The sequence below is a fragment of the Pempheris klunzingeri genome, chromosome 17 (genome assembly GCF_042242105.1).
Source record: "Pempheris klunzingeri isolate RE-2024b chromosome 17, fPemKlu1.hap1, whole genome shotgun sequence".
In the NCBI taxonomy this organism is placed as follows: domain Eukaryota; kingdom Metazoa; phylum Chordata; class Actinopteri; order Acropomatiformes; family Pempheridae; genus Pempheris; species Pempheris klunzingeri.
The window spans coordinates 14,978,049-15,002,048 of record NC_092028.1 but is presented as its reverse complement, the minus strand read 5'-3'; the positions used below and the strand labels follow the sequence as shown (position 1 = coordinate 15,002,048).

Here is a 24,000-nt window from a genome sequence, read left to right as displayed (position 1 = left end):
AGCGGGTGTCGGGTGACCACATGTATGTCTGCATACAATACACATGTGTGCATCTGCATTCATATTACGCAACAAGTCTGCTGTTTCCACTGCATATGCGAAGCTATCAGCATGATCCAGTTTGTGCCAGCTAAAAATACATATGGAGTATGTGGGCAGGGTGAGAGAGAGAGAGAAGGAAAGAGAGAGGCAAAGGTACTTCAGGGTGTAGAGAGGAAAAGATGGTTTATGGTTTATTCTGACAAAGAACAAGGACATCTTTTTTTAAACTGCTTTTTTTTTTTTTTAACAATAATTAACTAGTGATCAATTTCTCTGAACTCTATCTCCTCTTTAACTTCCTTTATATTGCAAATGCACAATAATACCTCAAATTCTACCCCACAACTGTAAGAAAAACATTGCAACATATGCTATAATTTCAGGCACCAAATTCTTTAGAGTAGCAGTGATCTAGGCAGCTTGCCCTGCAAAGGAGGGAGAGAGTCTAACAACAGCTCTCTTAAATCCCTCCAGATCCTCCTTTTCCTGCCTGGAGAGGAAGTGGCTGGGTTGGGCAGCAGGGGGTAGATTTTTATAAAGGATAGAAAGTATATCTGAAATCAAATGTATTAGCATCATGGGATCTGGACAAAGGAGAGAAATGGGAGGGGAGAGGAGAAAGGGACCAAGCGGTGAGGGCGAGAGTGCGTGGGAGGGATAGAAAATTAGATGCAGCGAGAGGACTGAGAAAGAGAGTTAAAGAAAAGAAACAGTCAAGTTAAGAGTGTGCGGAGAAATTCAGCACACAGATTAACAGACTGGAGACGGATCGGAACCGAAAAAATCAAGATGAGGCTTCCAGTTAGTGACGACGGGGAGGAAAAGATTGTGCAGTGGGACTCCTCTAAAGTAAACAGCGAGAGTTGCACAGCTGGGAGTCATTATGCGGGGGAGACGCAAGTGTCTGCCAATCTAACCTCCGTCGGCCTCTCAATGCCTGTCTGCACCCCACTAATCACCCCCTGGGGCCTGAGCCATCTCTAAAAGTCTCAGTCTTTGACGTTAGTGCGCATTTTGGACACTTCTGATTTGGTCTTTGGGTGCTGTGGGTTTGATCTATACAAACTTAGTGGTTTAACTTTGCCCATTAGTCTGCGTGTGTTCTCTGCTCTTTACTGGTAGTGGATGGATGCAGATGTCTGTAGAAAGGTGTACAAGGAAAGAGACTCCTGGCTCGAAAGAAGAGTGGCAAGGCAAAGAGGTTTGGAGTTACCACGCAACCTCTCCAAGAGGAGAGGCCATCAAATGAAATGCGGTCATCGTGTTTGTTTGAACAGTGGGTGTTGAAAACTTCATGGTTTTTGAGAAAAATATTTTGATGAGCGAAAGAGAGAAATAAGATGTGATGTTTTCATCCTTTGTCAGCAAACCTTTCAAAACAGTCCCAATGGGTGGAGAGGCAGCAGGAACTGCTGGGAAAACACAGTGTCCATGTTTTGCCCCACGCATGTGAATGTAACAGCAACAAAACACACATGGAAAACATGGTTCACATGGAAAATTCTGCTTTTCTATAAGGAAAACAATCTGGAATATTTCACGCCCACAGCAGAACATTATGGAACTGATGGACACAACACACACACATGGACTGACCCCAGCGTCCTGACTGTGGCACACTGAGAGGATGTGCTGTCAAAGGGACAAGTGCCATCCCGTGAATTCTTTTAGTTTCCTGTCACAATAACGCCTTTGTTTGTGTCAGTCTCTGTGAGTACATGTGGGGGAGAGAACCGTCCACACACAAGACTTGTGTTTGACTCCGTGGTTGGGTTACTCAAGTTTGATTACATTAGAAATTTGATTCCTTTTTTGGATTAATATATTGCAATGTGATATATATTGAGCTAAATTTACGTACATCATTCACCCTTCGCTAAACGCCACCCCCTTAGTTACTGTTGCTATGCCAATCAGGCTCAAAGTTTTCAAACCAGCACATCAAGAGGTAACAATAACAGTGGCAATGGTAACAGGCAGATTTACAAAGCTAGCTAGCTAATTAACCTAATGTTACCTTCAACAACATTGTTGTTTTAAAGACTTAGAGACTTAAAGTGGACAAGTCAAACGATCCCCAAACTATGAGCAAAGACCGTCCTCTAAAATTTGGCCCCCTTGTTGAACATGTGACCTCCTTCACCCCTTCAGCAGGTTGATGGTCCCACCCACTGTCTGACATTGTTGTTATCTCGCTAATGCTAGTGCTGCATGTCGAAGATGTCAAAAGTGCGGGCAAAACATGTTGTTGGCTACAAAATCCCACACAACAGTCTTCATATCCTCCACCAAATGAGAAAGTGACGATCTACTTTATTTTGTGACGGAGTTGGTGGGCGGTGCCTCCTCAGGCTTGTGGGAACTGACCAATCAGAGCAGACTAAGCTTTTCAGTAGGGGCCTTAAAGAGATGGGGGCTAAATTCAGTAAGAGGTTGAAAAGAGCATTCTGGAGTAGGCACAGAATGAGGAAAAACGTATTGTTTTAAACGTTACAGCAGGTAAACAGTATGAACCTAAAATTTGCTTAATGTATCTCCTTTAAAAATGACTTTTTTATTATAAATTTAGCAGTAGTGGTGAGTCTATATGTGCTTGTGACTGTATCTTTGAGTCTTAATGGGACCAGTCTGATGTTTACGTGGTGTCTGACTGAGAATAAAGACTTGTGTTTAGCTTGTGTCATGTCTATATTTCCTTCTGGTTGTGACTGCTGGCAGTTGCGTTAGCAGTTGATGAAACTAGATCTCAGCTTGCTGAATAATTGAGCGGTGGCGCACTGCGATAGGATGGATCATGACCGCTGTTAACCCTTTCACAGCCAAGGATCATTGGCTCACTGCTGGCCCACAACACAATGAAGTTTTTTTTGAGCATGTGCTACAAAGAAACCTTAAATCCTGTGTGTGTGTGTGTGTGTGTGTATGTAATGTCTACAATGCTTTCACTTGCATGCTTCCCATTGGGGATTATGGTTAACTTAATATCCCCATTCTAATAAATCAGGAGGTCAAGTTTCCTTTGAGCCCTCAGTCAGAAGTATGTTGTTTTTTCTGCTGCGTTTAGTTCGCTAAAGGCAGATTTGTCTAAAGAGAAGTCTGACGCACGACTTAGAGTGCCAGCAGATAATGTCATAGGAACTAATTTCAGTGTGTACTGAAAACACACTAACCAGTGTGGATAAATGACCTATTTAGTGACTAAAAACTGAACGGCCTACTGAATGGTAGAACTAGATTATGTAACAAACACATATATGTATTGAATACAGTGGAAAACTGACAATCAGTGGATGGAAGGTTAAACAAGCAAGAGAGCTTTGTGTCCAACCATTTAGAGGGAAAATCCAACTAAAAGCGTATTCATCAGTTTTTGTTCCATGGCCCTGATGTAGTTTTTTATGACTTTCCATAACTCGACCGGAGTCCTTCCATGACCTAAATACTGCATCCCGTTTTGTTAATGTTATTTCTCAGTTTGGAAAAAGCCAACTGGAGTCGACAGCCTGTTTTCCAGCTGGGCTTGCAATGCAGAAATTACCCTAAGCCTACTGTGTTCAGACCAGCTGAAAACATCAACTTCTGCTGCAATAAAATGTCAATCAAGTTGGAGGATACATTCTTGTATATTCCTGAAACAATTAATCTTTACCACAATAGACGAAAAACTGCTGCTCCTTTAATTCCAAATATTCTCCGGATCGCCAGCTGGCGAGACTGTTGTGTTTTTGGATGGGACACGCAGCTTTAGCCTCAGCCTCTAAGCACAATTTAAGCATGTATGGTAGCCATTAAGTGCATATTACTACCATTATACAGGCTTTTCATTAAAATAAAGCTGGAGACACTAACACACATAAATTCAATGACAGATCCATTTTTCAACCAACTTTTCAGCCGACATAATCCACGCTCAATGTGGAACCAGAAACCTGCTTTTGCTTAAACACTCGTTGGTCCAAGTATTATAAGAATTATAAACATTTTACTTTGCCCTCCTAAGTTATTGTTGGCAGCCCTAGCAACGGTAACTAAGGAGGGGCAAGGATTAGTGAAGATTCAGTTTGCTGATATGAGCAATGGTGTGCTTTTACAGTTAGCATCACCAAAACATGGCTGTTTTATTCCATATGTAACATGTTTGTTGGTATTGTGACCTCTGAACTCTGAAAAAAATCAAATTTCTGCATTTAGATTGACCCCACAAACGTACATTTCCTGGAAGCAGCAAAAACGCATGGTGGCTGTCGGCCTGAAGCCAGAGTTCATCTACGATGCCTGATCTAATTAAAAATGAAGCAGTGAATGGAAGTGTTGCTGATGCTGCATGACGCCGAGGCGCATGAGCTACAAACAACAGGAGCACGTGGGACTTTTCTGACGTCATGGTTGACAACCAGTTGCCATGAAGACAGTAGTGGAACCAGTGCAGCCTGTTCTATCTGTCGGACAAGAGGTGCAGCTTTAGGACAACACATATGTCTTATCTACAGATTTCATGGAGATTTTAATCCTTTGAGGAGTTTTGTGTGCTCTGACACTGCTCTGTGTCTGTGTGACAGCATGATTCAAACATGTCTGCAAAGCCCATATGAGGATCATTTAGAGGGGTTTACCAAATTAAGAAAATTGCTGTCATTTAGTCATTTAGGCCAATGACATGTGCTTGTGTGTGTGTGGGTATGTGTGTGTGTGGGGGGGTATATGTGTGTGTGTGTGTGTGTACCCCACATACAGCTGCTTTACATGTTGCTCTATCCAAGGGGGAAATAGTGAATTTGGCCAGTTCGTTGTGGGTGAGAAAAAGTGAGAGGAGTCAGAAGGGAACAAGAGAGAAAGGAAATGACAGGCAGCTGGAGAAAAGCAGAGAGGGATTTGGGGCTTGTAAAGATGAAAATGAAGGACTGAGTAACAGAGGAGAGGAGAACTCAGAAAGATAAAGATAAATAGGGCAAGGCAGAAAGGGAGATGATGCACAGCATGTGGAGGACAGGAAGAGAGGCAGGCACAGAGAATATGAGAACACGAAGACCGGCCAGAGATCTCGATAACCAACAGCAGCTTTTCCCACTGGTGTTGTGGTGTATTGCGTAACAGCTCTGTGATACGAGTGCTAGCTGTGCGTGTTTGTGTGTCCAGCGCTGCTCTGCTAGGACGGGACCTGCTGGGATATGTTTACAAAGTCCCCTGCTCTGCTTCAGAGTGTATATGTGTGTGTGTGTGTGTGTGTGTGTGTGCTACATGTGGTACCTGCTGTTTAAGTGTTTCCTAAGATCATAAATCAGGAGCGAGTGAAAAGGAGAGAGGAGCGTTAAGGTGGGATGTGTGAAAACACAGGAGCGAATGCTCCTGGGAAAAACATATAGGAACGATAAAGTAAAGAGCAACATGATCAGATTGGAAAAGTGATCCCGTATTTTGTCATGGAGCAAATTGCTCTGCACTCTGGGTTGATGAATGTTACAGACTCAAGATGCAAAGTTGAATCACTGCTATTTAACACAAATATCCCCATTCTAATAAATATGGTTATTAGTTCATTTATTCATATGTGGTTCATTGCAAAGATTGAAACCACTCTCACATCTGCATGGTAACTATTAAGCTCATCTTAGCTTAGCATAAGGACTGAAAACGTGGGGAAACAGCTTGTCTGGCTCTGTCAGAAAGAAAGAAACAAACAAAATCCATCACCCAGCACGTCTAAAGCTCACGAACAAGCATATTGTATGTTTAATGCATATATGATCAAAGTGTTAAAAAACTACAATGTCCTGTTTTATTGGGGGGGTTATGTGATGGCCTATTTGGGAGCAGTAACTTCCTAGAGTCTCTGCTGGTTGCCTGGCGACTGGTTCTGGCCCGCAAACTGTCTGCCCCATAAAACAGTGACCAGATATTTTTACACTTCAGTTTTTGTCAGGATTAAACAAATCACATGTTGAGTGGTGAGTTTTAGAGTCGTCAGTGGGCACATTTTGTTACTCTTGGACAGAGCCAGGCTAGCTGTTTCCCTCTGCTTCCAGTCCTTGTGCTAAGCTCAGCTAACGGCTGCTATCTACAGCTACATATGCGACGTGTGACTGGTATCTTCCCTTCTGAGTCTTGGCTAGAAGGCAAAATAACATATTTTAAACAACAAAAAACTGAAACAAAAAACAAACCACAACAAAATGAAATATGGAAGTGGGAGACTAAGGGGGTGGCATGCTGTAAAAGTCGAGAGCTGAACTTGTCACGAGTCATGACTCAACGTGCTGTGCAGTCACAATGTACCGGAGTCACGTTTTCACATCCTGTATCAGTCGTCACAACTACTGACTGGTGTCTTCGTGATCAATTAAAGTACAGTAAAACGAACTCCAGTCAACCTGCACATCTCTTCCTTCTCCTGAGTCGTCACACCTTTGTTTCACTGCCACAACCTTCATACAGCAGCAGTAGTCCATAACAATTTTCAGTTTGCAACAGAAGCAACTTCTCTCTTTTCCTAGAAAGTTCAAAGAGAGCGAAATCAATGATAGAAGGAAAATATATGGACTGGGTCCATAAAAAATAGTATTCACTTCTTTGCTTTCACTATGCAAACTATAAATACAGCTCACGAGAAAGCAGAAATTCAGCCATTGAAATGCTGAGGGGAAACTTGATGGGCTGATTGTAAAAAGAAATGACTTTTTCCATTTCGCTTGAATGTCTGACAAAGCAGTCATGGATGTTGATTTGTGTTGTCATTTAACAGCTGTTCAAGATGTTAGAGCTCGACCGTCAGGTTGACTGAAAAGCTGCAGGGCTGAAGCTGCGTTTCGCTGCAAAACTCCTGCGAGTGAAAACATATTGCGAAGGGTGTTGCAGCTCGCAGCTGAACTGTCACTGAGCACAGATGAGATCATGATGGATATGAAGGCCGTCAGCTTGACTTCTTGTATGAACAATTAGCACAGAACATCAGAGCTTTGATGGTGACATGATGGAAACTCGGGCCACAGCTCCCCACAGTCTCACATCATGTTGTCCACGATGTCCACTTAAAAGTCCATATAAAAAAAATCATAAAAATGTATAAATGTCACAACGGTCATTGCACCACTTGTACTCCACATATTAAAACACCAAGTCTCATCTGCCTCTCGAGGGTTTAAAAGTCAAACTCCGTTACTGAGTTTAAAATCGCTGCAGGAAAACAAAAAAAGCACAAATCTCGCCTCAGTTTTTACACTAAAGCAATGAAATAAGGAGAATAACTACCACCCTCCTTGATAAAAAATATATTTTAACAATGAAATGAGTAAAAACACACTATACGTGAGCACAGAATCTCTCACTTATGTTTTATCCTCTTAGCTACATGAACATGAGTGCTGAATATGTCTCCAAGTTGCTAGCATCTCTTGGCTCTGGCTGTTCTCAGGTCAGCTGTGTCTCTTAACAAGCTGCGTGTGGAATTAGTGAAAGTGTTACTGGGGATCTACGCAACATACTGCATCAACACGAGTCTACAAAATCTGTCCAAAGTTGTTGTGCTGATTGTTTTTTGTTCCTCATTTTATTGTTTAATCAAATAGTGCTCCAGAAAATGTGCTTAAGTAATTGAGTCAACTATAAGTTTAAACCTGTAACAACCATATCTAAGACTAAATAGGAATATAGTTAAGCTTGTTTTTCCATCATGATGATTTTGTGACTCACCACATACGTCAAATACTCTGATGACACTGCAATTCTCTATTCATTGACAAAAACTCTGTCAAAACGTTTTTCACTTCACACAATGGTGCACTAATAACTACCTTCAACCAAATGTGGACAAAACAAAAAAATGGTCATTAGCACGTCAAAGATACCCCCCACTGGACTGAACCCCCCCTCCATCCATGGCAAGACTGTGGAACAAGTCAATGACTTCAAGAATCTTGACTTCAGACAATAAAACCACATTGGGATCATCAATGGGATCCATAAACGATCCCAGCATAAGACTCCATGTTATCTGTAAACTCAGAGCACAGTCTGTTGCCCCCCCCCCACCTCCTGTTGTTTCTTTACAAAAGCATAATTCAACCCATCCTGTTGTACTGTTGCCCCTGCTTCTTCACCACACTGACCATCTCCAACAAAAGCAAACTTACCAGCATTACACATGCTGCCTCTAAAATCAACTGCCTTCCCACGCCGAAACTCTCAGACGTGGACCACAGAGCCACCACACACCCAGCCGCCACAATACCAAAGGGAACTGATCGCTGATCAGCCACTCAACCATCACGTCACTTTACAGCCAACTGGACTGAGACACAGGACCTTAAAATGGAGGAGAGCTCACTTCAGCAGGAGTTTCCCTGTGGCATTGCTTCACTGACTGAATGTGTGCTGGATCCATGAAATTTCTATGGAGATTCTATGTATTGTCTCTACGTACATGCTGCTGTGTTTCTATATTGAACTGGCTGTGAAACAAAGTCTTGTGCCTGGTGATGGGAACGCGAGCGTTTGTACATGTCACCCTGTTACGGTCTTTCTGATAGAAAGAAAGAGAGAGAGAGAGCACAGCTTTAGTTTGTTTGAGAGCCTGAAGTTGATTGAATTCTCACGGCCCTCTTTCATGCTAGTCATATGCTGCAGAACGAAAAAGATCAAAAGCGCTGTCGTCGACCAATAAACCATCTAAAGGACTCTCATGACTGTGACCATATCCCTGATCTTCAGCAATCTACGAAGCCGTCTCATCCCTTCGTCTATCCATAACGTCTATGTTCATCAGCTGCACAATAACAGTGTCTCATAATATTCCTCTGCGTCTGTTTCATTGTCACGGTCGGAGCATATCTTGAGGAGGTTAGCGAAACTATGCGAAGGCAGACAGAGAGAGCGAGAGCGAGAGGAGAGGAGGCAAACCAACAGGTGGCTTGAACCCCTCTCTTACATTTCCTGCATCTGTCTGACACTATCTTTCTACACTCCATTCTTCCCTAATCTTCTATTTATTTTGCGGAGCACACTTCCACCCTCCATGTCGTGGTATTTCATGTCTTCTATTGGCCCGAGTTCTTTAACCCTTCCACTCCCTCTTACTTTCTGCCCCTCTCTTATCTCTGACTGCTTCATGGTGCAACGCGTTCACATGAAGTGACTGCAGAATACAACATTTGCGCCTACTTGCATTTAAATGTCAGTTTAAATTGTGTGGGCTGCTGGCGTGCTGATATATTCAGCAGTTATGTGCTGCTGTGTGTGTGTGTGTGTGTCACAGATGAGGGAGTGAGATTTTAAAGGTGAATGCAACTATTTTCTCCTCTTTATCTTCTCTGGTCTTTTAAATCTATCATTAGATTAAAAGCTGTTTTTCCCCTTCATTATATTCTTGTCAGTTTTTCTTTCTACCTCTGTTTTTCGCAAGAGGGACGGTACAGCCGTTGATGTTGCTAATGTAACCTGCGTGTGTGTGTGTGTCCACACCCCTGTTATCAGTGTGTGGCAGACATCTGTCATCCCTTGGTTAGGATGTAAGAGTAAGAGAGAGGGAGGAGCGTGATGGAGGCAGAGAATGTGAAAGTATAAAATGGGGGTGAAGTTTTGTGGGAAATGTTGAAATGCTGAAATAGTTGATGAAAAAATTACTGGTCCCAGCATCCCAAATGGAAAAATTTCAATATTTACAGATTTTCTTTGTCTGTTGAAGTCTATGTCCGCCAATAAATAATGGTTTGAAGCCATTTAGAAACACTGTCTTCAGAGCACTGACATGTTTATTTTCACACTGTAAAATAAATTGATCCGTATCAGGATTGTTTAACTTCACTTTTACTATGGGCTGTTATGTCAGCATTGTGTTTTGGCCTAAAAAAAAAATCCAGCATCTGATTTTCAACAAATGTCTGACATTTTATAGAGCAAACACTTGATTAATTGTAAATAGTCAGCACATGAATCGATAATCATTAGTTGCAGCTCTATATGTATATGTGTGTGTGTGTGTCTTTAAACCTGTGGGGCCCAGATTGGTGAAGACGTACTGTGTAAGTGACATCATAGAGTCACGAACAGGCTTTGTGTGGGGGAGGCCTCAGAGATGACACCAGGCCAAAGATTTATGTACTTCTGTGTGTATATGTGTATAACAGACAGCAGATGGATCTAAATTTCTCTCTCCCACTTTCCAGAGCATAATGAATCAATTAGAGGGGATTCCTGTCTGCTGCTATGCCACAGACGTCCTCTCTCATTCTTGTAACGCACACTGACCTTGCCTCATGCTCACATAAACTACACCTCCCCCTCTGTTTGCTGAGTGTTACTCATGCATTCATACTATTCCCATAAGGATCCATAAGGATACCAAACCTCTCTCCCATCACATCTACTCCACTCCCACAAACAGAGAAAAGGACGGCTGCAATTAAAGTGATCCAAGATGCTGATGTGTGAGCTGAGCGAAACAGAGCAGGGCCAGTGGGATATCAAAAACACAAACGGCTCAGTGTGTGTGAACGCTGCACGGATCGATGTGTGGGAATGTACGCTGGCTCTCAGCTGTGAGCAGATGAAAACCGAACATGTGAAGGGACTGAACATGGGCGAGGAGGGACAATAACAGCCAGTTATAGCTATGGATAAGGCTGTGAAACAGCACAGGTGTGACAATAGCACACATTGCTAAAGCACACTGGGTCCAAAGCTCTCTTCACTGCTTTCAAGAACTTCTCCATCAGCAGTAATGAGGTGTAGCAATGAAGAATTTCTTGCTGCCTGCCTCTTGAGTTCTCTCTCTTTGTCTCTCCCGGATTTGTTGGCGATGCTGTTGTGTGGGCAGCGCATCGATCGATCCTTGGCCTGGCTACAGCCGACCTACGCTCCACTTCTATTTCCACATGCAACAACCGATGAGATTAATAAAATGGAGATAGAGAAGCAGAGTGATTGTATGTTTCCCAAACAGACATTATTTGGTGGGATAAAGACTCTAGGAACTGACTAAATATGAGTGTTAATGATTTGAAAAGGGGAATTCAGAGATCAGTCCCACATGATTCAAAGATATGGCAGGCCTGTTTTCCTATACTCTGACCCAGTAAGGGCTACACAAAAGTAGTGCAATCTATAAATAATGCTTAATTTTGGGTCAAGTCTCTCAATTGCCACACTTACAAATTAGCTCTACAAATTTACTCTATCCATAGACTATGGATGGACAGAGTGCCGCAGAAATGTTACAACTTCATAATCATTCCAGTATGAGCAGCAAACTGGAAAAGATGAAAGCATGAATTACCATCTCCAAGTCAGAAAGTGAGATAAAAAAAATTAAAACAAAACAATTGTTTTCAAAACAATAGCAAGTTGATTAATACAAGACAGAACTTCTTCATTAACTTAAAAATGAGAAGTTGGATTATAATGAAAAATAACTCGTAAATTTCTGACACTAGGCCAGATATTAGAGGGAGTTATTTGACAGTATTTAAAGATTGGTGGTTGCTCCTGATTTTACAGACACATGAAGTTGCTCGTCATCGACATTAACAAATGAAAAGAAATGTTATGGCTATGGCTATTCACCAAGAGGATAGAGACAAAGCAGAAGGCAAAGCGGAAGGGTACCTAGGACAGAGCCTTGGGGTTCTCCACAGTTAAGAACAAATTGAGAGATAGAAGACAAACTGCATAAGAGCAGCATCTGCAACTCTGACAAATTCTTTTAGACAACACATTAAGACATTGTGATCTACTTTATCAAGTGCAGAGCTTCATTTAAGTACAATTACGGCTAAATCTTTACATCTCTATAAGGGGGAGATTACGTAGAGCATTCTCAGTGCTATGCTTTACTTGAAAAGCCAGATTGAAACATGAGATCCTGGATAAGGAAGTGTTCCTTATTATTTCATATCAAATTGTGTAAACACTATAACTTAATTCATGACACAGTGACAAAGACATTTCCTGTAAAAGTCAGAGAATTATTTGTGTTGCTAAACTGAATCAAGCTACATCTGAAGAGAGAGTCGGGTCAATGTCTTCCCAGTTAGCAAGAGCAACATTTGGATTTATTATGAGCTGTGCATGGGGAGATAATACATGGAGACCCACAGCTGTGTTCACTCTCACACCCACACACACGTTTAAGACAATACGCTCAGTTGTTCATGTGTCTCCTATGTTAGCCACCTTACTAATTCCACCCGTTTTGTTCCTTAATTCCTCAGAAACACACGCCCTTGTTCCCCATTCGTGACCCTTCCACATCCTACAGGCTGTGTTTTTACTCCAGGAATTTGGTTTACTCTCACACACAGACACACACACACACACACACACACATATATGCAGACACACAGAATCTGGACCCCTGCATCTTGATGTAACACAGTTGGTATTCAAAGGAGGGGGGGTGGGGGGTGGGAGGTCTTGAACACCAGCTCCAGATGTTAGTAAAAAGAGTTAGTCACTCACTCTCAGTGTGTACGGTCACTTTAAATCAAATGTGTGTAAATGTATATTTTATCTGATATCATACATGAATACTTTTATTCTGAGATTAAATGTTCACTTCAGTTTGGGAAAAGTGTTGTTAACTGACATGCCAGCTTAATTGAAGGTCTAACAAATTACATACCTTGTCTTGGTCTACTGTGCTGCTACTGTTTAGCCCAGAAAGTATCGTACACAACCTCAAACGCCTCGTTTTGTCAAAGCAATAAGGAACAACCGCACATTTGTACGCCTCTTACAGTGTGTCTGGCTGGCAGGCACAAATCATTCACAGAATATCACACAGGCTAAAGACCTCCAGACAACTCCTGTTCTGTGTGCATTTACATTAGAGCCGACAGGCAACATCTTTTTCCTATTATCCTGGCAAAATGAAAACCTGAGCTAGTGAACAGGACAAGGCTGAGATGTCAGGGAGCCTGACCTGAGACATTATCTCATTTTGAATTGTTATCTACTAATGGCCAGACATGATTATGTTTTGGTAGCAGCGGCACAAAGACCACAAACCAGAGGGACGTTGAAAGAATAATGTGCCAAACAAGAATTGAGATGACAGTCAACATCTTTACAACATCTGCAGTGAATCTGTTTACTGCAGAAAATCAATGTAGAGAACAGTGTTTCTAACGTGTGTGTGTGTGTGTGTGATGCAGCTTCTTCTTTTGTTTACTGTCAGCAAAGATAACCCTTCTGCTGCTCTCTCTCTCTCTAAATGTTACTATTTGTTTATTGTCCTGACCCCGTGACCTCAAGCCTTGACCCTTAAAAACTGTGCTCCTTGTCCGTAGTTTTCTTACGCAGATCTCTTTCACTCAAATACAACTTTCAACTCCTAAAGATGCACTTTTTTAAGTATTTACAGAAGATCTCTGTAGGATGATTTTATCAAAAGCTGTAGGGACTCTCTGGTGTACTTTGCGTCCATGTTTGACTTGTTTAGTCTCTGCTGATGTTTAGATGGAAATTTGTTACGGTTTCACCACCTGTGACACATGTGTTTCCTGCCATAGCCGTGCACAAATAAGGACATAAACTTGTACTCTCTCGTGAGCACACATTTGTCACACAAAGCTGTATTATATTTGTGACCATGCAAAGACACACATGCACACACATAGGCCACAAACCGTGTGTGTGTTTGTGCTCCACAGGGAGTAGATGATCTCTAGCAGGCTTCTGCAAATCCTACACATGATGTAGTGAGGTTTATTACAACACAATGTGCTGTTCGCATGTTAGTCTGTGTGCTAGCAGCTGGGCCAGTCATCTGGACTACTGCAACTGTTTCAAACTCCAAAGCCCCAAAGCTCTTGGAAATAACTTTAATAAAGTCTACACTCACAACGGACATTTCAAAGTAAAAGAAAAACACTGCATCCCTGTTTTCTTTGTCTCCCTTTCCCATTCTCACACATCTTACATCAAACCTTTATTTTACTAAATTTTGCCACATCTATCTTCCCAGCGCACTAATCCTGATGCTGTCTGTCGCCATGGCAACAACTTTCCATGTACTTCCCAACAAGCCAACCCGGAGTCCAGCATGACTGGAAAGAACAACAACAAAAGACCACAATATGTTAGTGTGTGTGTGGTGGAGGGCTCGCCACCAACAGAAAGGGAAAATTCAGACCACGGAGAGGTGGAAGAGCAGAGCACCACAAACAATATCTCCTCCAAATGAGGCAACTTCCGTAAACACGCCAGGAAAATGTCTGTCCGTGTGTGGCTGTGGAATATATTAACCTGTCTATACGGCCTAATATGTTAATTTATGTCTGGTTTTCTGCTGTATTTGCCTCCTCGCATTCAATTGACACACACAGCAGAGATGGAGGGATGCAAATTCTGTTGGCAACTAAGATAAAATTGTCGGCACGGTTGCAATATTTCCTCATGTTGTAGCTGTGTTAGCATGTTGATATTCTTGTCTCTAACTGTAGGTTCATGTATGCATGTAGGACTGTAAATAACGCTCATTTTAATTTTAGATTTATATGCTGATAACTTTCTGGATTCATTATTTGGTCTATAAAACACCAGAAAGTAGAGTAAAATGCCCCTCATGATATCTTATAGTCAAAAATTATGTAATCAACTGCCTTGTTTTCTCTGACCAACAAAGGCCATGTGTGTGCTTGTGCAATAGCGAGTTAAAAAAAGGTTTTGGTGAGAAAGTGACACCTGACACTTTATCTTGAGCTTTAGTGTTAATGACGCACCCACGTGACAGAGCGCTGACACCTCAGGTGTGTGCTCAGGTAAGATGATACGTCTCAAACCCGAGTCATAATGTTCTTGTCCTTGAAGCGACTCCTCCTTTCTCCCTGAAATAGGCACAGGCAGCACTCCAGCATCAATCATTGTTTCTGTTAAATGCGTTTGATGCAATTTGCTGGCAACCGTCGTGCCTACGGGCAAGAAAGTGAACAGAAAATTGTTTTGAGAGACGACATGTGAGAAAGTGACTAAGCTGAGCTCTGCTCCAATTTGATACAATTTTTTCTGATGTTGTCACAGAGATACGGGCTGAGAGCAAGATGACATGTCTTTAAAGTGTTTTTCCCAGTTTGACGTGTAGTCCAGGTCTCTTTCACAAAGTCCACCTCGCCTTTGAATTTCAATATACCACGAAAAAATGTCATGTAAAAGATACAGAAATGTATTCAAGGTGAAAGCACTGATTTAAATGCTGTTTTTTCCAGAAATTCATTTATATTAGGGGGCGTTTCCGCTTCTAAAGATGGAAAGTTGATTGACGAATAATAAGTTTGGTTGTCGACGACGACAGTCATGGCAATATTTGATGTAACTTTAGACTAAATTCTTGTGCATACGCCAAAAGTAGACAAAAATCGAGTGATGTTCTTAGTGTTAGCAGCATTTCTCTCTAACACTCGCCCTTGATTCTTCAGGCCTAAATCCAAAAACAAAACAGTGTCTGGCTACACACAAGCCTACACCAACCAGGCTTATATAAGGTTGTGTAATTCACTGTTGGTCATGGTTAACTGTAATGGCCTATAAAGGCCTGAATATTGGATTTCTAACAGCCCAGCATGACTCAGCTGTAATACTGTTGTGCTGGGAAGCTTTGGTGAAGAAATGGGATAAATAGAGAAAATTAGCTTTTGTTCATGGTTAACAGTTTGTGATATTGTGAGTTGAGAAATGCAGTGAGAAAAAAAAAAGCACAGAGGGGGTAAAAAAAAATACAAGCTTTGTTTCTATTCACAGTGCATATTGTATGCTGACCCAAGAATGTACACACAGATAGAGAAGCAAGCAATGAAACCTGGGGGATGAGTGGCCATAAAACAGAGAAGTACAGGCCATGTCACGTAACCTGGGGAACACACGCACAAACACACACACAACCCAGAGCTGGGTAATTTATTGGGGAAATGTGCAAATGATTATAGTTGCAAACAGGGTTCATGTCTACCCATGTCTCTACTGCAACCATGTACATGCTCGTAAATGTCCGTGTGAGGGGTTTATGTTGTGTGTCCTTCGACTGTAATCTGCTTCCTGTTGTTTTGGCAGAAAGGAGAGGATAAAGAAAATAAACGTTCTTAAGTTTTGATTATACAAAATTTTGGCGAGTCTACTGCAATATTTAATATTGACACACTTTAACACGGTCCTCATATTGCCTCTGCAGTCTGTGGTTTTTCAAAGTCACCCTCTACCTTCTTCTCATTGTAAGGAAATTATGTTTTAAGTTTTGAGTTCTCATATTTTGAGGGTTTTCATGGACTCAGTATATTGGCACTATTAAAAGTATGTCGAATTAGCTTTCAGCAGTTGCAATGCACCAATGGGTGAAGAGACAACGATCACAGGATTACTTTGACGCTGAAGGAAACTCAAAAACACGATGATTCTCAGGCAAGTTCTGCAGTTCATCTTAGAACATGATACCATGGGAAAGTCATACTGAATCTACAAATACTTGTATCATGTGTTTGTGTGCAGATTTGATTGATGTATGACTCAGAGAGTTTTTAAGCACAGTGACTGTCTCCATGAGCTGTGTGTCTGTGACCATTTTGATAACTAGGCCAAACTAAAACTAACTGTCCCTTTCAACTCAAGGCAGTATATTTTCCTCACATCTCTCTTGCCTCACTTTGAAAATCTCTGCTCTAAACTAACATTCAATCTTTAAATCCGAAACCACTGCAAAATAAAACGGCTGGATGTTTACAGACTATTCAACAATCCTGAGCAGTAGTCAAAGTGCTGCAGACACATCATTTGCAAAGGCATAATTTCATGTGCAAATACAGTCAGTATGTTTACATCCACAAAATATTCCAGATTTGCCTTCCTTCCAAAAAAGACAGTATTTCTACAAACTTGTTTATATGACTAATGAAAATTAATATTCCACTGATATTCCTGTTTAGGTGCATACTTTTTAATGTGCCATTTATCGCGTCAAAATCTGGAAAAGTGGAACGGCTTTGGCTGCTTTGTGTCAAGGATTTTTTTTCCTACGTTTTTCATCAGTGATGGACTTGATCAACCGTGCAAACACAGCCTCCGTCTTTCATTCCTTCAACCACCATATTGACAAGGTCTGCGTTATATCTGCGCATATCCAAAAACGTGTTGATATCCAAGTCTGTAGAAATGTTTTAAAGTGGGTGTGTGCTTCTCTTTCTGACCACAAATGCGAGCTTTTCTTTTGGGCATGCATCTTTAACCCATCCCTCTCAACTATTGGCCGTTTGGCTCGTTTACAACGCACAGAGCTGACCATAAACAGGCAAGACACACATCACAAACTGCGGGAAAAAAACTCCAATTGAGAAGCATATTCTGAATGCCCTGTGTGCAAGTCCAAAGAATTCTCCTTAAACCCAAATTATATCTGCTTTTCCCAAGTCTTGACTTTCAGATTCATTCAGAAACAGGCCTAATTCAGGTTATCCAAATGTAACCAGGCTGTTTGCATGACTTGGAATATTGTCATTATTGGAGTAATAGTGAATATTAGCGTGGACGTAAACATGGTGACTGACAAACTGGCACATGCACAGGCAGCGCCAAGTGCTTTCAAACAACTCCTCAACAACTCTCCCCCTCTAGTGTGACTCCACTAGCCTGAGCTCCTTTTGCTTCCCCCCCACTCCCCTGCTCCACTTAGGGGGGCCCACTTCCTGAAACTCCATCCAACAAATCTTCAGGGTTGTTATTGGCTGTTCTCAGTTCCCTCCGACCAGATGCTGCATACTCTCTTTCTCTCCATCTTTCCCTCATTCTCTCTCCTGCCTTTTCTTGAAAATGAAAATCCGAGATGAAATTTGCTGCTCTCAGCAGTCTCCTACAGATCAGAATGAGCAAAATGAAACACCTCACAGCAAGATTAGTCGACTTTTCCAGCTGACAGACATCAAGACTATGGATCTATATTCTATTTAGCTGCGATTCACTTGGTGATTAATGGTTTCATTGCTGATTAGTCTGTTTGTTCATCTGCTTTTGTTGTGGTAAACACCACATTGATTGCCAAAGCTGCTTGCCAGCCACATGGACGAATGACTACTACACACAAGACATAATATGCTGTATCAGCGTACAGTGTCAATACTGAGTCTGCATATCTGTGGTGGAAGAGCTTCCTTTGACATGCGACAGGAAGCAGAGACGACAAAGTGCCAAACTGGTGGCACAGGAGCGCCAGCTTGAGCAGGAGGTAGTTAATGATCGGTCTGTGTTCAGTGTGTAAATGAAGTTGTTTAAAATTAATGTTCCAACAGCAGTTCATACATTGTCCTCCAATTTTCCTACTTTTTGCCTTGCACTGCAAATGCCTTTTGGCTCATCCAGCTCAACCCTCTTTCCATTCTTTCATTAGAGTCATTAAAGTCGGAGAGAAATACAGAAACGAGAAACCTCTAAGCATTTCCTGAGCCGTAGCTGGGCCAATGCGACCCCACCAAGCACTAGGATTTCTCCCCACGGGTCGCAAAAGCCAGAGCTGAACAAAAACACACACACACACACACACACACACACACACACAACAAAAACACACGCACATTTAAGATTTAACTGATTGGCCCTGTCACTGCTCTTGTAGAAATAGTGCCTGAGTACCGCTCACATATTGGCAGGGCAAACTTAAGTGAAAACACATGTTGTGTAGCCTGAATGCAGAAAGCAGAATTTGCCTCGTCTCGCTGATAGGGACCATGTGAAGCCTAAGCTCATCGCATCTCTGCTTTCCAGGGGAGACACAACGGACGGAAACACATCCTGTTTAGCATGTCGACATGGAATAATCATGCAGCGAATAAAAATAACAAAAAAACTAAAATATGTCAGATGACTTTTGAGTATTATGCAATCGACTGTGACAATCAGTGTGTGTTTAAAGGCAGGAAGATGAGATGTCAATGGCCTGTAAGAGAACAGTCCCTTTGGAACATCATTTCACATAAATTCAATGTCTACAATAGAAAGTTATTCAGAAAATCTCCCAGCCAGCCATCTTTATTCATATGTTGCATATGTTATTTTTTTTACGATTTCCTGTTCTGCAGAGTCACTGCGTTGTCCATTGCCAGATTCCTAACCTCTGATGGGTCCAGCCCTCCGACCTCTCCTGCTCCCTTTGACCCCTAACACAACATCTGGAACATTTTCAGCTAGCCAGGCTCTTCCCTCTGGACTCTCACTCGTTCAGAGACGGACATGCATGCATGAAAGGCTGCAGCACAGGATGGAAAGTTGCATGACATCTACTAATCTAATCTGAAACTGGCAAAGCCGCCAGAAAACAAGTCTGGGGTGAAAGCATGTCTGAGCTGAGGAGAATCTGTTCAAAGAGTTGACTCACTACCTGCAATCTGTTGGCTAATGCGTTTAGTATTTTTAACTCTTGTGTTTGGGAGCTGATGAATCTCTAAGATGGCTTTTTTTGAGTGTCTGTTTTTAGGCTACAGCCTGTCATTTACTGGTCTACTAAGGAGGAGGAGGCTTAGTGAGGCCTTCTGTTTACACTCACGAAGACACCACATCATAAGATAATAATTGGACATTTTATTGTTTTTCTCGTCGAGACTTTCATGTCTAAGTCAGGCTAGCTGTTTCCCCCTGTTTCCAGTCTTTGTGCTAAGCTAAGCTAACTGGTAATAGCTTCATATTTACTGTGCGGACATGAGAGTGGTGTTGATCTTCTAACTCGCAGTGCAGCAAATAGCTTATTTTCCAAAGTGTCAAACTATTTCTTTAAGTCATATTTATAAAGAAAAAAAATCATTAGTTCCAACATTTCTAACGTGAATATTTACTGATTCCGTTTTCTTTTTAATGTAAAACAGAAAGTCTTTAATGACAGTGAATTAATAACTGAAGTAATTACATGAATAACTTATTCATGAAATAGAATAATCAGTTGCAGCCTTAGGTAACTGTTCAGTTTAAATGCTAGTCCAACACAAAGTCGTTAGAGGTCAGCCTCCATGGGTCTACCTCAGTTTTCACTTTACACCAGTCAGGTAGGAAGCTACCCCCAGTCAACGGAATAATGAGATACATTTTAGAAAAACAGGAGCACCTTACATCTTAATGGATCAATACTCTTTATAGAGCCATCTATAGATCCTAAGTCTAAACTTATCTAAACACATTACAGGGTGCAGAGTCCTTCAGCTGGGTAGAAAACAAGGATGATGATCATGATGGAAACAACACTGATTTAATCTTAATCTTAATCCCACATGTTCCTCTGCTTACCTTCTTCGCAGCCTTTGACGGTGACCTCCTGGTGGGCTTCTGCACCTGGCCGCTCACTGTGACCGGCTGCTTGGACACCGAGCCGTTCTCCCGCTTCTTGCTGGGGGAGGATGGGAGTGAGGACGGGGGAGGAGAGGGTGAGGCCGGAGGAGAGGAGGAGGAAGCAGGCCCGATCCCCAGGACGGCCATGTCCTCTGTGGCTGTGAGGCGCAGGCTGCGCAGACTTTCATACGTCTCATGGTCCGCCACCAGCAACCTGGTCTCGTTTTCCACGGCTTTGATCCGTTGCACCACCTGAGGGATGGGACAGGGAGGCGTAATTCACTGGTCATTTCAGTTTAAAAGGCGATAAAATAACTTTACAGTCTGAACCATTACAGACGGCAGACTTCTCTCTAGAAGCATCCAGCTAGAACATCTCTCCAAAGTATTAAACACATTGACACATTGGCAGAGTGGTGATAGAAAAAATACAAACACTGACCAAAATATCAGACTGTATGTGCTGTAAGATTTATTAGCATTTAAACATTCAAGTATTTTTTCTAACATCTGATGGTAGCAGAATGTGTTGCTTTTCCCTCCTGTCCATGATAGAAAAGTGAATATTTTTGATTCTGTTGGACAAAACAAGACGTGATAAAGTCATGGGCATTGTTTTAATTGATTAACTGAGAAAATAATCTGAAAATTAATTGGACCTAGAATATGATAATTCAGAGAAAAACATGCTCTGACATCACTGATTTACATACAATAACTTTGTAGAAACTCAACATACTATACAGAGAGAGTTTTTTTTTTTTAACCAGAGGGGGTTTCTAACAATTAACATATGGGCAAGCATCATTATCTGACACCCCGTCAGCCTTCGTGTTAACCAAAGTTAAAGCACCAGGGCTGCAGAATTGCTCTGAAAACTTCAAACACAACAATCAACAGCTGAAACAAGGTTACAGGCAACCTAATATACGCAGAGGTGGTTTGTGCTGGTGCTCTGTGTCTGTGAGCTTGGGAAAGAAAATGATTATGAGAGCCTGCTGTCCCCATCTGACCACCAGCCAGGACTCAGAGAGAAACAAGACCACATGCAGGCAGAGGTGGAGGCAGTTTAAATATCCACCAGTGACATGCTGATTGTCACACTGAGAGAGTGAAGGTGTGGAACAATATCACAGACTGCTATCTCAGCCTGCCTGAGGTCATTTGTCAGTGCACACCTTCAGTCCAGACAAAGGAACCGTGCAGGTTAGTCACGTGAAATGGATCATGTGATTGGAGAGTCCAACTGTAACAATGGCAGGTTTTTCTTAAAAGTAACACTTGGGTTTCATGTGGGCAAACCTTGACTGCTGAAAACAAGCAGAAAGTTTCAAGTGCTTCACAGTGATAACTAACAGTTTTTTCCCCCACCCATCACTCCAGGAGGAGGGCGGTGTGGGTGCCTGGCTGTCCCAGAACCATCTGCGTCAGGATGCACGCACCAGCCAGCGCGACCTGTTGGTGCACCTCTGCACGGGCGAACTGTTGGTCTGAGGTAAAAACCACTATGCACATCTACTTGCCTGATGGTGCGTCTCTTTCTCCACGTTGACCCCATTCACTGCCACCACACGGTCCCCGGCGCGCAGCCCCGACGCTTCTGCCGGAGAGCCAGGCTCCACTTTGCGGATGAACTGTCCGCTCTTCCCTTTCTCGCCGTGCAAGTGAAATCCATACCCGTTCTCCCCTTTTGTCATGAGACAAAGCCGCGGTTTCCGCTCGCTGGTCATTTCCCACTGTAGTTTTAAATCTCTCGCACTTTCCAGCTAAAATATGATAATTAAAATGCAGAGATGAGAGGGTTTATGAGAGCGGGCGCAGGGCTAAACTTCCACGGAGAGAAAACATACCTGCCCGATACGCACGCTTTCGCCCATATCAGAGAAACGCACGCAACAATGTAAACAGCTCCAAATGCACTTCAAAAGCAGAAATCCCACCGTAAAAAACACGTGGAAAAAAGGTAGCAAACTTTTAAGAAAACGATGCGACCAGTCCTCCAGATCGTGTGTCTTGTGTGAAGCCGAAGCGCACAGCTGGCGACTCCAAAACTGATCCGTCGCAGCGCACGCAGACTTCAGAGCCTCCAACGGAGCATCCCTGGAGCTTCTGCAGGGGTGCTGGAGCCCAAAAGATCACCTCTCCCTTCACATTTATCCATAACAGCTGGTGGGAGAATATGCATGCAGTTATGCTGTAGTTTGCGCAAGGATAGCGCCTTGTGCGCAATAGCACCACCTCCCTCCGCTCTGGCTACCTGTTTGTCTCTGTGAGGAAACTGATATATTCAGGGCAGAGGCTGAGGATGCAACATGACACGACACTGCCCCTGCGTGGCAGGAAATAGTTTGTGAACAATGTCCCTGTCAATGTATGTATGTATGTGTGTGTGTGTGTGTGTGTGTGTGTGTGTGTGTGTATCTATGTATGTGTAGATATACACACATACACACATAACTGGATTACTTGAATTATTTGGCCTACTGGTGTATCTGTTAATGACTAGTTGTACATATTGATATCAGCACAGTTGCCTCACATCAAGAAGGTTGAACCTGGGGTCTTTCTGTGTTTCCTCTGGGTACTCCGGCTTCCTCCCACAGTCCAAAGACATGCAGGTTAATTGGTGACTCTAAATTGCCCGTAGGTGTGAGTGTGAATGGTTGTCTGTCTCTATGTGTCTTCCCTGTGATTGACTGCTGACCAGTCCAGGGTGTACCCCACCTCTCAGCCGGGATTGGCTCCAGCCCCCGTGACCCTGAAGTATAAGCAGTATAGTCAATGGATGGATGGATGGATATCAGCACTACTAGCCATAACTTTCATGTGGACTTGCAGTTCCTCACTGTGACCACTGAAGGACAGTGAACACCCGTAATTCCGTGTGCACTCATGTCATCTACCCTCAAATAGTACCAACAATATACAAGATAGAATACTAGACAGTACACCATGGCATAGCTGTCAAACCTTTCAAAATAAAACCATCTAATGTTATGTATGTCGAATGCAGTATTTTCATGGAATGCATGGCATGGTGTTTATACAACTGCCCGGTCTGGGATCAGTAAAGTACATCCATCTATTGGTTGATACCAAAGTGCACTCATACAGATATTATTTACATCAGTACTAACATGACTCACGGCCAGAGAGAATGATAATAATCTCTCCCAATATTCATTTAACTTCAGTTATTATTCCGCTGAGGAATTTAAAGTGATACTGTCGGAGTCGACTGAAGAACGATGTGATCATTTGTGCTTGTGTCTGACTGCTTCAGTTTGGTCACTGTTTGCTGTTATTTCTGCCTTGACGGTGGGATTATCAGCTGTAACACGTAAAGCTGGTCTCCAGAGCAAAACCAAAAGAATAGAACTATAATAACTCATTATTACCATCCTTGTTTCAGCTTGACTTTACTGCACTGATGTCTGTTTTCACCACCGTGTTATCCCACAGATCTCCCCGTCCATACTGATGGCTCATTCGGGTCAGACTATCATTTCCTCCATCATCTCCTCCAGGGAACGCACACAAGCAAATCAGTGCTTGTCTGCTCAGGATGTCTGACCGCTGACTTTTTTTTTTTTTACCCATATGCCCACTCACTGGATGGGCTAATGTTGATGACTGTTCCATTTGATACATCTGTTTTCAGTCAGTCAGACCAGGAAG

General features: G+C 42.4%; 1 protein-coding gene across 1 annotated transcript in view; it reads right to left on the bottom strand.

Annotated features, from left to right (window-relative positions):
• Positions 1-22,517, bottom strand: part of LOC139217215 (Na(+)/H(+) exchange regulatory cofactor NHE-RF2) — a 33,581-nt gene extending 11,064 nt beyond the window's left edge. Inside the window, exons 1-2 of the mRNA XM_070848528.1 lie at positions 21,846-22,517; positions 20,281-20,574 (exon numbers count right to left, since the gene is read on the bottom strand). Coding sequence (XP_070704629.1) covers positions 20,281-20,574; positions 21,846-22,052 — 501 coding nt within the window. The 5' untranslated portion in view covers positions 22,053-22,517. The remainder of the gene's footprint in view (positions 1-20,280; positions 20,575-21,845) is intronic.
• Between the last annotated feature and the right edge of the window lie 1,483 nt (positions 22,518-24,000).